At 45.9% G+C, this 15890-nt stretch overlaps 1 protein-coding gene across 1 annotated transcript in view; it reads right to left on the minus strand.

Annotated features, from left to right (window-relative positions):
* C2CD3 (C2 domain containing 3 centriole elongation regulator) overlaps positions 1–15890 on the minus strand; it is a 36942-nt gene that overhangs the window by 20982 nt on the left and 70 nt on the right. The window contains 18 exon segments of the mRNA XM_054270457.1: positions 88–268; positions 1621–1804; positions 2502–2745; positions 4016–4167; positions 4426–4863; positions 5598–5720; positions 6558–6676; positions 8181–8293; positions 8756–8962; positions 9618–9772; positions 10165–10309; positions 11472–11600; positions 12293–12425; positions 12939–13156; positions 13874–14073; positions 14657–14814; positions 15249–15509; positions 15640–15888. Of these exon segments, the coding sequence (XP_054126432.1) occupies positions 88–268; positions 1621–1804; positions 2502–2745; positions 4016–4167; positions 4426–4863; positions 5598–5720; positions 6558–6676; positions 8181–8293; positions 8756–8962; positions 9618–9772; positions 10165–10309; positions 11472–11600; positions 12293–12425; positions 12939–13156; positions 13874–14073; positions 14657–14814; positions 15249–15509; positions 15640–15888 (3409 nt within the window).

Here is a 15890-nt window from a genome sequence, read left to right on the forward strand (position 1 = left end):
ACTCCAGAGCCAGAGATTTTTCAAGATCAGATGTACCTCTATCAGTATTGCTGTGCTATCTACAAATAATAGGACATTGTTCTGTACCTGCACCAGACTTCAAACTGGATTCCTCCTCCTGCTGCTCCTGGTGACATAAATGCACTGACCAGAAGCCTCTGGACCGGGACATCAGCAGGAACCAACAGGGAATGATGATGTTCATCATTAAAGATGGGATCAGGGACACACAAGGTGGTAGCTGTTCTAAACGGCTTTAATGTGATGCCTAGAAGTAAAGCAGAACTGGTTAAAAATGGTTGGAATTGCAGCTTTCCATCTTTTCCTGCTTGTAATAATTCAGGAGGTAGAACCCATGGACAGGGAGTGAAATCCTCCTGGGACAAGGTTTGCTCTTCTGAGCTTCACTTCACAAAGCTTTTACAAGCAATCCACACAGCCCCATGACCCTGTGAGCCACAGCCTGGGAACTACAGCTAAAGAGGCAGTACAGAAATCCCAGAGCACTTACTATGGAACCATTTTACTCAATGTCATTTTTTTTCAGTGGTGATGCAAAGCACACAACACTATGTTCTTTCCTACAATTACAATTATTTAAATATTCTTTTATAATCTGAAAAATGGTGGATTTAGATTGGATATTGGGAAGAAATTCCTCCCAATAGGAAGGTGACGCCCTGGCACAGGTTGCCAGAGCAGCTGTGGTTGCCCCTGGAACCCTAGAAGTGTCCAAGGCCAGTTCAGACAGGGTTTGGAACAGCCTGGGACAGTGGAAGGTGTCCTTGCCATGGCAGGGGGTGTGAATGGATGGGACTTAAGGTCCCTTCCCATCTAAACCATTCTGTCAATCCTAGTGATCCAAACCAAGCAACTCTTCTGTTGGTGTATCCATGAAAATCACAGAATTGTTATGTTTGGAAAAGGCCTCTAAGATCATCAAATCCAGCTATTAACCCAGCCCTGCCATGGCCACCCAGTAAACCACATACCCAAGTGCCACATCCAAACACTTCCCGAACATTTCCAGGGATGGTGACTCCACCACTCACCTGGCCAGCTGTGCCAGGTGATAACCCTGCTGATGAAGACGCTTTCCCTGATATTCAACTCAAGCCTCCCTCAGCATGACCTGGGGCCGTTTCCTCTTGTCCTGTCCCTTGCTGCCTGGGACCAGAGCCCGATCCCCACCTGGCTGCACTCACCTGTCAGGGAGTTGTGGAGAACAAAACAAGCACCCTGAAAGGCTTGTGCATGTAAAGCCCTTGCTGAATTTCACTGTGTACTATCTCCCTATTCCCTGCAGACCCATTCCTGCACCTTTGTTGGACTAGCAGGCACAGCCCTCTAGCACCTTTAACCCTTTAAGAGAAGGTACCACGTGAAGAGATTTGGAATGAGGTCTCTTTTTCCCACTGGGAACTTGCCACCAGCCTCAGACAAACAAGGCTTTGAGTCCAGTGACACAGCCCAACCCCAGTTTTTCCAAGAAAATAAGTGTTCGCCACTTGAAAGCTCAGAAAAACATGTCCCCCTCTTACTTAGGCAGAGGGAACACGACTAAATGATATTTAATTAAAGCAATGCTCTAAATAAGGGAAAATTATAAAACAAACTTACCATCCTCATGCAGTCCAGGTCCTTGCAGTGCACCACAGCCAGCCTCCTGAACAGGGAAATAGTACTGGATGTAGCAGTCAGCCTCTCCCCAGACCGTGGACTGCAGGGGAGTGAGTCCCTTCACACTCTCCACGTGGATCTCAAACACGTGCTCCATCAGGTCTTCCCCTCCTGGGTCCAACTGCTAACAAAAAAAAGGGAAAGCCACATGAAAGGACGACTTTAGCAATCTGGGAACATTTCAACAAGCTGCCCAGGAAAGGGGTTGAGTCATCCCTGGAGGTACTTAAAAGCCATGCGGATGTAACATTTGGGGACATGGTTTAATTGTGGCCTTAGCAGGGCTGGGTAGTGGTTGGATTCAATGAGCACAGAGGCCTTTTCCAATCTAAACAATTATATGTGATAAGGATTTAAGAAGCCTGAGATGCAGGACAGGGAAATTATCTACCATTTTCCTCCTAAAGTTTACAGAAACATTGAAAGTCTGAAAGAAATTTTTTTTCTTTCCTGCAAAGCACATACATAAAAGTTCCTACCTATCCAACTCTAAGGTAGTGGCAAAACCCTCACAATAAGGCAGTGAGAATTAGGATTTTCTATAATTTTGCTGGTTGTTTTTGTTTTTACTGGACTTGTGAAGATAGAAACAGTGGACATGCGAGGCAATAAAAACAGCATAAAGTCAAGACTGGTGAGATCAAGCTGGTAAAAAAAAGAGTATAAACAATATAATTCTGTGTACAATTTGCAGAATATAACAAAATTGGCTACAGCTCCAAGAAGAGAATGGGGATCATTCATCTGTTAATGAACCTACCGGTAAAACCCTTTTGACATATCCTTAACAGCAAGAATGGGGTATACTGAAGAGTAAATACCAGTGTGGGTTGTGTAGCCAGATGGTCCAGGGAGTGAGGAGGACGTTGTGCGACTGGGGGCACCATTCCCTCCTCAGATTTGAGTCTCTGCAGGGCCACGATCTGCTCAGCTGATCCCATGGCCAGGGTGACCCTCAGGCTGCCACGAGTGCTGCCCGTGAAAACGTCCACCACGGGCACGAGGCCATCCACGGCCACCACCGGGTACTGAGCCTGCAGGAGCAGGTGGGAAACCCTGGGATCCCTGCAGGACAAACATACAAAAAAGCCCCAGCATTAGCATGAGCCATCTGAGTAGGAACAGCATCACACAGAACACGCTTTAGATGGGATTTTCAAGGCTGATAAAAACCAGTCTATCTCTGTTCCTCTGAAATTTGTCTCACATCCCACCTTCACTCACCCATGAGCTGCTGGGTGCAAGAAGTTATTTTCAGCAAGGACAAAGGACAATTTCCCAAAACCTACCAGCCAGCCTAGAGACCTGTGAACAAAGGGATGAATGGGAACAAGACTCTCATTAACACCCTGTAGCCATATGATACTTTTATGATTATAGTTATGCGCCTTTGGACGTGGAAGAAAAGAGGGAACAGTGACAGCCTCCTAGAAAGATGTAAAAATCTCCAATCATACACTGAAGTTATTCAAGGCCAGGTTGGATGGGGCTTGGAGCAACGTGGTTGAGTGGAAGGTGCCAGTGCCACTAGATGGGTTTTAAGGTCCCTCCCAAGCCAAACCATTCTGGGATTCTAAGATACACACAAATAGACTACAGTGGTTTACTAAAAAAAAATGATAAAAATGACACAATAGTAACTAACAAAATAGTGGCCAGTCAGCTTCAGCACCAGCTGGTTTCTACATGCCACTAGCTCTGACCAAAATAAAAGGAATAAATCCTTTGCATTAGGAAGAATTTCTTCTGTCCAGTATTTCCAAGAATTTAAACTGTTTTAAGCAGGTATATTACTTAAATGAACAAGAAGCCAATAGATTAAACTCAAAAAGAACAAAGAACTCTGGAGAATCCCTTTGGATAAGAACACAATTAAAACAGGAAGGTTTTGGAGACTTTTTGACACCCAGGCTGTGCAAACTGACAGCATCCCTATGGGACCTCTGCAAAACATAATTAGGGGCAAACCCAGTCACAATATTGGAAAATTACTGATGGGAAGCCACACTTCATTCTCCTGTGTAGTCACTTTGATTTCTTCTAGCTTTATTCCATCATAGGACCACAGGTTAAGCAGCCACCAACCCTGAGGCACCACAGTGACTTTATTTGTCACACTCTATCTGTAGTTCTGGACAAGGACAGTGTAACTCACACCCTGCTCAGTGCAGGAAAGGGCTACATGAAGCTTGGCAGGGCAAAAATGCCTTTTGCTATGGAGTGTAACTAAGAACCCTCCCACAAAACCTCCACACACCATCACCGACTTCTTTCTCTAAGCTTCAGCTAGGATATTTCCCAACCCAATAAAAAATGGGGAAAAAACCAAATTTACTTGAACGAGATGTAAAACTGATGCAGAGGGAGTTTCACTAATCCCAGCAATTTGTCAGAGCCAGGGCTTCCCAGCTTGTTCCATGCTTCAATGATCATGACATTGTTCTTCAGCCGCTCCAAGCGTTTGGAGGTCAATGAAAAAGGCATCACCTGAAAGGTTTAAGGCAGAATTAGTGCACAGAATTCACTGGAAAATATTGGCTAAGTACAGAGCATTCTGGTAAATCTACTTTATTCCAGTCTGCAGAATTGTAATTTTAGAGACAGAAGTTAAAAATCAAATGTGCATTCAACAGAGCCAAGTAGAGATGTTTCCATGTACAAAAAAAGCAATTCAACTAGGAAATGTGTTTGTCAGTGGGGAATACCACACTTCCATCAGTGGGAAATGGAGAACATGTCACTTGCCTGAGAAAAATTGAAGGCAGGCTGTCTCGTGCCCCAGACGACAGCGGATCTCGTTGCTTCCTCAGTGCTGAGCAGTTTGCAGTTCAGATACACATTGCAGGAACTGGGGAGGCCAGAGCCTTCAGCCATGAAGTCCTTTCCATCAGGCACCATCAGGAGCACGTGCAGCAGCAAGCCCTGCTCCTCAGCTGGGGGAATGTGTGCCACCTCATCCCGGGCTGGCACAGGGCGCAGCGGCTGCGCCACGTCCCTGCCGCCCGCTCCCGGCCCCCGGCACTCCTCGGGGCTCCTGGTGGAGCAGGGAGGGATTCCTGCACTTCCACCCCTCCTGCTGGGCTCCTGCCGGCCCAGCTGGGCCCCTCTCAGCTGGGGAGCTGGGGCTGGGTGCCCGGCTGTGGCTGACCCGACAACGGCGCCAGCCACGAGCTGCAGGGACACCTGCAAGGCAAAGCACAGCTGGCCAGGTGTGCCACATCCAGAAACAAGGCATGCAACACAAACTCAGGAAAACACATCACACCTTTGGCTCCAGAACTCACCCCAAGGCATTATGGTGGTCGCAAGCTACAGCTTTTGCTGTAAAATAAACTACACGTAGTTTTAAGAAATAAAATCCAGGCTAGAGTGCAAAATCACACAATTACAGATGAATTATTGAATGGTCTGGGTTGGAAGGGACCTTAAACCTCACCCCACTCTTAACCCTTCACCTGCTAATACAGAGAGCTGAAATGTCAAATCCTTCAAACTGTTAGTGCTTCTCATTCAGAAGCTGAGCAAACTGGTAGAAACTGTGTCTGGAGAAGAAAATTCCTGAAGTGACAAGGGCAAGGAGGACCAGACCTCCATGGCAGGAGAGACCTCAGCTCTTGCCACATGTGAAGGAGCCAAAGCTCCAAGCCCTGAGTATGAGCCACTCAAAATTTGCCTGTGGAGTGGTTTCTGTATTCAAGTCCCAGCTTAATGACAACATTCCTAGACATGCAGGAGTTTCAAAATATTTCCCCAAAACCCTAGGAATAAAAAAGGGTTAATGTTCTTTTATACTGGTCTTGCAAACATTTCTATCTGAGAACTGGTAAATTGAAACAAAGAGAGAAAAGAGGAGTTAGAAATAAGAGTGTGCAGTCAAAATTAGCAACAATTCAAGGTAGAGATGGTAAAACACATACCTTTAGGGGCCCAACTTGTGTGTGCTCTCCCTCTTTTTCCACAGGTATGTCCCAGCTGACACTGAGCAGCTCAGCCTCAATCACCCGGCGGAGCTGAAGCACTGCTGAGCCAATGGCCACGGGCTGGGGGTAAGCAAAGACTTAGTTTTGCATGATTTCTACCAGAGTTAAAGAATTTTGGGGGAAGAAAAAAGCTTTCGGGCTCCCACTCCCAACGTCAGTTGTACCAACAGGGATTTAGGAAATTTCCTCTACTTCCAATTCCAAGTCTCACTAGAACAGTAAGACAAATTTTCCTGGAACGTACTGTAAACAATTCCAGATTAATGCAAAAATTGAATAACCTAAATCCTAGTAAATGAGCACAATTTCCATACTGAGAGATGCAATTTACTGCCCCATGAAAAGAAAAGCAGATATCCTTGGTGCGGATTAAAATAACATAAGCTGAGTTAACCCCTCTCACAATCTCCATCACAGGCAGATGGTTACGCAAATAATCTTATCAGATAGAAATACACCTTTTTCCCCCCAAAATGCACAAGTTACAGCTGGTTTTCACAGCTTAAACAACAGTCGAAAAGATGAGGGAAGTACATTTGTTTTTGCTTGCCAGTCTCAGTCTCAGAAAAGCCTTTAATGAAGTGACAGGAGTGACAAGCCTGGAGCAGTAAATGCTCCTGGCCCCAAGGCTGCCAGAGCTCCAGAAGTGTTTGGACAGCACTCCCAGGGATGCACAGGGTGGGACTGTTGGGGTGTCTCTGCAGGGCCAGGGGCTGGGCTGGTGATGCTGTGGGTCCCCCAGAATGTTCTGTGATTCTGTGAAGCCTGAGCAGCAATCAGTGTAACATCACTTCCCCCCCAATATCTGACTGTCTGCACTGTGCCTGTGGGAAGTGGAAATGCAAAGAATTCCTTTGCTTTTTAATTCACAAAAAAGGAACAATTTGTAGTAAATACCTTTTTCTGTGTGCTTTTTCTCATGTAGATTTTAAAAGCCAGGTCAGAGCCCCACCAGTGCTCCATCATCCTTTCCCCCAGCCACACAGGGAACACAGACTGCTGCTGGAACTTCACCACTGCAAGGAAGACAGGAGCACAAATATCCAAAATTATCGGATATAAATAAACTTTCTCCTGTAGAGTGTTGTTACAAACACAATAATTTAATTCTGCATTGTTTATTAACACAAATAAAGTAAACTGGTTTTCATTTTTGAAGGCCAGCAAACAGCAGAAGGCCAGCACGACAAAATTAAGATCATGAATTCATAGATAACTAATAAAAATAATTAATAAATTATTAAACACATTAATATAAACCAACGTTATAACAATACATAAAGACTTCAGGTGACACCACCTCTCTGTATGCAGTAAGAGCTGTCCTTCCTCAGTGGGAGAACCCTGCCTCATTTTAACTAACAGAGAACAAGATGGCTCTTGAGGGAGTCAAAGCTGAGCTGTAAGAAAAATCACAGCTTCAGGAAAACAGGAGGGTCTGCAAGCAGAGACAGAACCAATTTGCATTCAGTCTGGAAAGGAGCACAAGAAGTACAATGACAGTGTTCACAAAGGATAAGGAAATATTCTTGTGATGACAAAAATGCAAGTTACACCTAAGGAAATGTCCAACTGGATGCCCAGCTCTTCCTCACCTTGTCTGGGATGGCTATGGAATCTTCCCCATTAGGCATATTTAATAAATGACATAAACAGCTCACACGAAGGATAATGCTACAGTGGATTGACTTGAAGTCTTCTTCAAATTATTTTCTATTTTATAACCTATTTTTCTAGTTCCCAAACAGCTGGACTCCACACAAGGCAAAGGCCAGAAGGATGGATGAGTTTTGGATTCCAAAGGTTGCATTACAGAAGTTCAGAAGAAACAGATGTTTTCTCTGGCCACAAATGGAGAATTCTAAGAGAACTTAGAATCTCTCAAGTGCCACTCAGAAAGGTGCAAAGCCAATGAATGACCACATGGGAGAGGCATTTGAAAGTCACCCTGGCACTCCAATTTCTGGGAAGACTGGGCAGGGAGCACCTTGCTCATCCAGCATTCTCTGCTCAGTGGGCACAGAAACAGAAATTGTTCTCAGAGACACAAACACTGGTGACTCTCAGTACAAAGATTAATGTCTGCTCATTTGAGCACAGGACTGGAGATTCCCTAGACCCAGCAGATTTTGTGAGCTATTGGAGATACTACAGGGGAATTATTTCTTTGGGCTGTAAGTATCTCTGATATTTCTAAAAGTACTTGATCATCCTCCCACTACTGCAGAAAGAACACTGGCTTTATGTTCAAAAGAAGGAATGGCCTTACTAACTTGTTCTTTCCTTAGCAAAAGAAATTTGAAAATCCCAGTATGAATATCTCTTGGAAGAAAAAAAAAAATATTTAAAACTCACTTGGCTTCTTCTCCCTGAGAGGATCATTCCCCCATGTGCAGCACAGCAACTAATCATACTCTGATTTTCAGGAGCAAAGGAAGTATGTGGAAAACACCACTAAATAATTTCTAAAGAGATGGAGTCAACAAAACTAAATCTAAGGGGGAAAATTGATGCTCTTACCATCATCTGTGATTTTACTTGAGGCTACTCGAATTGCTTCTGTAGCTATGGAGACCTGTCCCTTTCCATCCTTGGAGACCCTCACAGGAAAGTGGTACTCCACAAAGAAGGTGCTGTGAATAAAAAAGGGGAGGGTGACCACAATCCACCAAGAATCTGACGTGAGTCATGAAACTGAACACAGCAGGCAAGTTCCAGATTCACAGCTGACTGCAACACTCTTTTTTTTAGGATAATTGAAACATCCATTCCATTAATTCCTTCCATAGATTATCTATGTGCCAGATCCTCCTCCAATAAACTCCCTTTTGTTTCCAGTGTGCTGCCAGGCACAAAGGACACGTGCAGCTCCCCAAAACCCTGGGAAAGGCACAGCCTGAGGTGAGCCCACATCAGGATAAATCAGTCACACTCTAACTTTCCCAACTTGGAAATTTGTTGGGATACAATCTCCTCAGAGGAGCAGAAGCCTCAGCAGCCTGGAGAGCATGGGGAAGCTGCACTGCACAGGAGAGCCCAGGGAGATCTGCCCTGAAGGTACAGCAAACAAGCAGGAATAAACAATCCCCCCTTACCACTTATGGACAGACATGGGCCGTGGAGGCTTCCCCAGCAAACCTTTCCTCCTGGGGGAGGTCTGGATGCCCTCAGGAGGGATTCTCAGGCTTTCTATGGTGACTCTGGCCAGGTGGACTCGCTGCAGCAATGCCAACCTGTCTGCACCCAAGCATGTGAGAAGAGACATTTCTCTGTGGCCTTCTGGAGGAGCAGTGGGAGAGCAGCTGGAGACACAGAAATGAGGCTCAGGACTGCAGAAACATTCTTGACATGACCAGAATGAAGGGGGAATTGTAGCTTGGTGGGATGTTACTTAAAAACTGCCCAAGGTTCACTAAAGTATACATTTAAAATATATTTTTACTACAAATTTAGTGGTCTCTGTAATTCTCTGTAACAAAAATCTTACAATATCTGGGATCCAAAACTGAAAAAAACCAATCCAGAAACTGCATGTTCCACATTGCTGATCTGAATCCTAACTCTTCAAAAAGAAAAGCTTCATTTCATGCCATGTACAAAAGCAGGGAGATGATACAGTTATAGACAAGTCTCTGCTGCAGAGAACAGCAACAGGATTTTTGTCATAGTTTTAAATCTCGTTTGTGTCATTTGCAAGACTTGAGTTGCAAATGATTTTGTGTTGGTTTCTCTGGGGATATGAATTTTAGCTGATGTAAAAACAGCAGTGTTAGTCAGAAAAATAATCAGAAATAATTTTTTGGACCTAAAAGGGAAATAAAAATAGTCACAAAACCTTTACATTAACTGAACTGTACAAGATAAACTTGATAACTGAACACTTTTACTGGTTCCATACGAAAAAAAAAAGAGAATTCAGTTTAGATGAGGCAAACCAAAAGTCACTGTTGCAACTACCTGGGTTTAATTTCTGTCACATTCTGATCCAAGGCATGAAAATCCTTCTGTGGATTCACTGGAGCTGCTTTTTTGAGAGTGTCTGCCTTGGATGCTTTTTTTGAGGCTTTAACATCATCATCACTGAGGAAATCGCTCAAACTGGAATCAGATTTCTAAAGCAGAAATAATGCACACAAATAAGAAGTTAATTATCATTGTACAGAGTTCCATAATGGTCACAATACATAAATGGAAAACAACTTGTGCATTGTATCAATTGAAACAATTACAATGGTACCAAAATTTCAGGGATTTAAAAAACAAAAAGTGTCCCTGGACAGCTCAATTGCAGCAATTTCCAAAATCAACGCTTGATTTTGTAGTCTTAACAATATTCTTTTAATAAAAATAATTTCAAGCAATGTACACAGGTACTCACAAGCATTTGTATGATACTTAAAGCTTATCCAGCTCTAAAACCCTGAAATCTGTAGTGTTTCTGATCATGCAAACTTCCTGCACAGCACATTAGGGAAGGCACGTTTTCCTTTGGATCCCCACTTACAGGAGCTGTGTAGAAGAGCCTCTCCAGCAGACTCTGGTCGTAGTGGGGATCCCCCAGCTCGCTGTCGTACACCTCGCTGCCGAGGGACAGGGAATCCCACAGGGAGCCCGTCCGCTCCCAAAGCTGCCCCGGGGAGAAATCAGCACTGTGGGTACAGGAGAGAGAGACCTCAGTGTGCCAAGCTCTGCAGGCAGTCCCCAAGGCATGTGGAGAGAATTTGACCCTGGATTTGGGCCATGCTGGCTCCAGCCAGGGGCAGACTGTGCTCCCACAGCACGTCTGTGAGCCAGCCTGAGGGGTGAAATGGGGACAAATCCCTGTCCCCAGAGGAAAGCAGTGTGTGGGAAGGGAGGGACAGCCTGGGTGAGAGCAGATCCCTGCACATCACCCAGTCCAAACCCTGCTCAAAGGGAATGAAATGCAAATAAAAAGTTGTCCAGATGGATTCTGGGTGTCTTGGAAGCTGCAGATTCCACAACCTCTTGGGGCAACCGACTCCAGACCTTGATGATTTTTATCATTAAATATACCTATGAATATCAACCTCTGATTTTTACCCTTCACTACTTTATAACTTCTAGAATGTTTTAAGATATCAGTAATACATAAGGACAATTTACTTTGATTAAAAAAATACTCCCAGCTATACCTGAGTAGGTGCAAATGCAAATATCTTTAGATACAAGTTGGGGTTAGTTTGGCTTAAGGGTTTCCTCTGTGCTGTGAGCTTAAAATAATTTTATAATCACCAACACTACTGAGTGCTATCCACTCATAAACCACAGCGAAAAAATAAGTGTAGGGCACAAGAAACATCAACCATAAATTCTGAACCATATCTGACCAAGAAGCTGTGTGTTCAGGGTGCAGATGTGGACACAACAGAAACATCATTTATGCTATGCAGAATGAGAGGCAAAGGTCCATTTATTATCTGGAGAAAGATTAAAAATAGCTACGGTTTCTCATCAGTTTTAATTTACAGTGTTTCCTCTCCCAAGAAACACGGTATTTGTTTTATGTGCTTACTTTATGTAACACTTTAGGCCACAACACTTACAACTATTCAGTAACTTGGTTTTATGAAAGATTGTGGTTAATCTTTCTGACATCACTTCCACACCAAGAGGCTTGGAGCTATCCAGGTTGTCATGCACTAAAGCTGAGCTATAAAACACCTCCAACACTTGCACACATGTCACTGGTTACATTCCCAAAAATGTGGGCAACTTGAAGGGTCAAGAGACATGTTTCAAAATGGTCAGACAAGGACAATTTTGCAGAAGCCTCCAGTGCATCAGACTCACCTGCCCAAGAGTAACTGGACTGCTCTTTCTTCAGAGTTTAGGTCAAACTGCTGATCTGAAACTTCAGATCCAAGGTGATGGGGATCTCCAGGAGTGGGCACAAAACTGGACTTCAAGCCTTTTGGGCTCCTGGGTAACAGCAATGGAAGCACAGACAGCAGAAAAAGGAAAAATAAAGACATTAAGGCATGCTCAAGATGAATCCATTAATCGGTCTGTCAGTTTTTTTCTGTAATGTCCAAAATGAGCTACTTTTAACACAAATACAAATAGTTTGTGCAGAAAGAAATGAAATTGAGTTGGCAATAGCATCATTGACTGTCCAAGACAATGACAGTGCTTTCTGATTATCACAGAACAACAGGCAATACTCATATTTTTCCAGAGGAAAACAAAGAAATCCAAGTTTCTTTTCTCCTAAGAAAAAACAATGCATTTAGGTCATCAATTACTTACACTCTTCTGAAAAACTGTTTTCTGTGATGTAGTGCCATTTCACTGGCACTGTCTTGCACTACTCTTATTCCCTACAAAAATGTAGTATTTCCTTGACAAATAACTTAGAACTAATTACAAATATAGTAAGAAATGAAATTAAAATCAATTACTTAAGTCTTACTACATGAAGATTAAAATGAATTCACAAAATTTAGGCATTTATTCAGAGGTAGAAATTACTTTCCTATTTGAATGATGTGCTGCTTTGACCCTAAATGAATCCTAAAACACATCCCATGAATCTCAGTATCTACAGTTTTTGGATAAAGCCTCACAATTTATGGCTTGGAGCTTGAATGTCACTTCCCCCAGTCCAAACTCACTTTGTTGGTGCTTGAAAATCGTCTCTCTCTATAAAATGAGACATTTTATTCAGTTCAATCTCCATGTCTGGGCTGGACTTCATTGCAGAAACAACCATGGCATCACGAAGTTTGCTGCCCTGATCCAGGAGAGCTGGGAAACAAGCAGAGGGATTACATTTCAGCACTCAAATGCATTCTAAAAGCCATGTGGAGACACAATCAATGTGTCAGCTACAGTCAAGAAACTTGTTTTCTGCTGTTAAAAAGAGATCTTGGTGCAATGGGGATTAAATATGTTTTATACACCAGAAAACAGCTGAGCTGGGAGTGAGGAGAGGGATCCTCCATCAGTCTCCCACTCCACTGCACAAGGAATTTTTCTGCACACCCAGGCTCAGGTGCTGAAGGGCATTATTGGGATAATTTAGGGAAGAGCAGGATGTCTAATTTTTGTTCTTTCCTGTAAATATGGAACTCCAAAGACAGCACATATGGAGACGTGCCCTACTCCAGTGCTGGGAAAGCCTTTTTGGATTAGTGTAGCAAGAGGGAGCGAAGTCTCCCTTTCCCTTCAGAAAACCTGACAGATACTCAGAAAACCAGACAGGCAGAGGAAACACCATCTGCAGTGAAAGGTGGGAGACGAGGCAGGCTGCACACAAACCTGAGAGCAGGTCCTTTGTGGCTGGGTTGTGCACGGAGAGCACCCGTGTGCTGCCCCTGGGAAGCGCTTTGGGATCGGCGCTGGTGGGGAACGACTGGGGCTGACCCTCAGGGCTCATTTTCACATCTTCATCTGGCAAAATCCCATGGGGATGAGGAGCAGGAAAGGTGTCCTTCATGTTTTCAGAGTTCTCTTGGTACAGCAAATGGTCCTTTCCTCTAGGGAAAAATGAAACTGTGTTTCAGTGACATGTCCAGAGGGTGGGTAAAGGGATTCAGAACTCTGGAAATTCTCTAAAAGGAAACAGGACATGTTATTTTGATGATTCCTCACCTGCCACTGAGACCACCCAAGAAACCCACCCAAGCTGCAAGTAAAAGATTTTTTTAAAAAAAGCTTTTTAAAAAATCTTTTTTACAAGAGCACGTGGTGACAGGATGAGGGGGAACAGATCCCCCCTCACTGCCAGGGTAGGTTTAGATCAGATATCAGGAGAAAGTTTTGGTGGACCACAGTGAGACTCTGGCACAGGTTCCCCAGAGAAGCTGTGGCTGCCTCATCCATGTCCTAGGCCAGGCTGGATGGGGCTTGGAGCAATCTGGGATAGTGGAAGGTGTTCTGGCAGCAGGGCTGAAATGAGATGAGCCTTAAGATCCCTTCCAGCCCAAATTATTCAGTGATTCGATTATTTGAGACACATCTTGTGTGGTCTTGCATGACTTGAACTAAGTCAACCTAAGAAGCAAATTTTTATCAGGAAAGAAATTGTCCCTGTCACCTTGGAAACCCTCAACATCCTGGAATTCATATAAAATGTATGTTTAAAAAGATCAAGCATCCCATAACTCACAAGTGTACTGCCACGACTTTAAAATTCTGTGTGCACTGCAAAACAAACCAGAGCTTTGTCATGAGGAAAACAGAAAAAAGGGTACCTAGGAGATGTGGCTTTGCTGTTGTCAACAGACTCCTCCTGTTCAACAGTCCCCTGGGCGTGCCTGGGCTGCTGGGATGGAGCAGGAGGCTGGCACTTGCTGCTGCCCAGGGAAGCAGCAACACCTGAACCTCCTTGTGCGGCTGGCACACAGGTGCTGGCGTCATACAGCTCCGGCAGAGGCTCTAGAACCAGTGACACCTGGGAGACAAGATGGGGAAATATTACTTTGTTCTTTTCCTATCTAAGTGCAGTAAATACTGCATTTAACTTCACCTGTTGTGCCATGGAAAACTGCTGCTTTTCTACATAAAGCCATATTTACATTACACAGCTATGTCACATATTCACAACTAATTGTTTCTTGTTCCACGTTTTCAAATCCAGTCAACTGCCTTTCATAATCAATTTTCCAGATCCAGTTCTGTCTGCAAGACAGAACTTTCTTAATTCCACATGTCAAAATCTTCTATTATTCCAGCCCAGTGAAGTGTAAGAACCAAATATCCATTTTAAATCCACTGCCAATACTCACTCTCAGTGTAGAGATGACCACATGTTCCTTGTTAAGCTCAACTACCCCACATGCCTCTAAACAAAATGAACCCAACACCACCATTATTTGGTTTTTTTTTTCCATTTGTTACCTTAGCTCAGAAATGCCCTGGACAGAGAGTGTGCCATGTACAGCTTGATCCTGCACCTGATTATGCCAGTGTCACAGCACATAATTTATAATAATATTGTGGTATCATGTAATAATGAGCAAGGACATCAAGGCTACCTGCAGCTCTCCGAGTTTCTCCGATGTTGGTGACACCACAGCAAAGGAGCCTTTGATGGGGTGGCTGGGGGACAGCTGGGACAGCTTCGTGATCTGTGCCCGGCCAAGGGGCAGGTGCTCACGCTTGGTTAGAACCTCCAGGACAAGAACTCCCATATCTGCAAAAATCAGGAACACCTTCAGGTCACTGTCACAAGTCACACTTTTTTGGCTAAAATTACAGAAATGCCAGAGGTTAACGTTAGGTCCTATTACGACAACAGGGCAGCAGGTAAAGAAGGGTCAATACAGACATTATTACTGGCAGTAAACGATGATGAATAAGTATTTGGGATTTGGAACAAGGATTCCCAGGATGAATAAGTATTTGGAATAAGGATGCGCAGGAAAGGAGCGCTTAGGGCAGGACAAAGAGGAATGAACGGCTTACCGCTGCTGGAGGGGAATGAATGGCTTACCACTGCCGAGGCCAGCCCGTTCCACCCTGCCCGGGAACAAACCGCTCCGGACGCCCCGCCTGCCCCGGCACACCCGGAGCCCCCGTCCCGCCGTCCCCCCGCGGTCCCAGCGCGGTGTCCGGCGGTGTCCGTACCTGCCAGGTACGCGGCGAGCTGCCGGGGCCCGCAGCGCACGGCGAAGCGGGCGCAGGTGCGGCCCGCGGGCTGCCCGGCCCGGCCGGCGGGCTGCAGCACGGTGCCGCCGGAGCTCTCGCCCCACCAGCGCAGCCGCACCACGGCGGCGGGCTGCGGGCCGGCCCACAGCACGCGGGGCACGGAGCAGCGCAGCCAGCAGCGCGCCGGGCCCCGCACCAGCGGCGGCAGGCTGGCGGCAGCGGCGGCGGGGTCACCGGGACCTGCGGGGACAGGCGGCGTCAGCGGCCCGTACATCGCCCCGGGCACCGCGCCGCTACCCGCCCCACCGCTGCACGCCTCTGTCCCCGCCGTGCCCCCGAGCCCCGCTCCGCCGCCCGTCCCGCCGCGCACCTCCCCTCCGCGGCATCCCGCCCGCGCCTCCCGCCCGGCAACCGCCGCGGCGGCGGGGACTGCAGCTCCCGTGCTGCCCCGCGGGCACTGCGGCGGGGACTACAGCTCCCGTGCTGCCCCGCGTCCCGCCTGGCACGGCGGCGGGGGCCGGACTACGTTTCCCTGGGTGCCCTGCGGGCGGGCGGGCGCGCTCGGTGCCGCGCGGCGGCGCTGTTGGCGGAGCCGCTTCCGGCGCGGCGGGGCGGGGGCGG

Source organism: Melozone crissalis, unplaced genomic scaffold, assembly GCF_028551555.1.
Source record: "Melozone crissalis strain CALT ecotype California unplaced genomic scaffold, PUWL_Pcris_2 ptg000009l_1, whole genome shotgun sequence".
In the NCBI taxonomy this organism is placed as follows: Eukaryota; Metazoa; Chordata; class Aves; order Passeriformes; family Passerellidae; genus Melozone; species Melozone crissalis.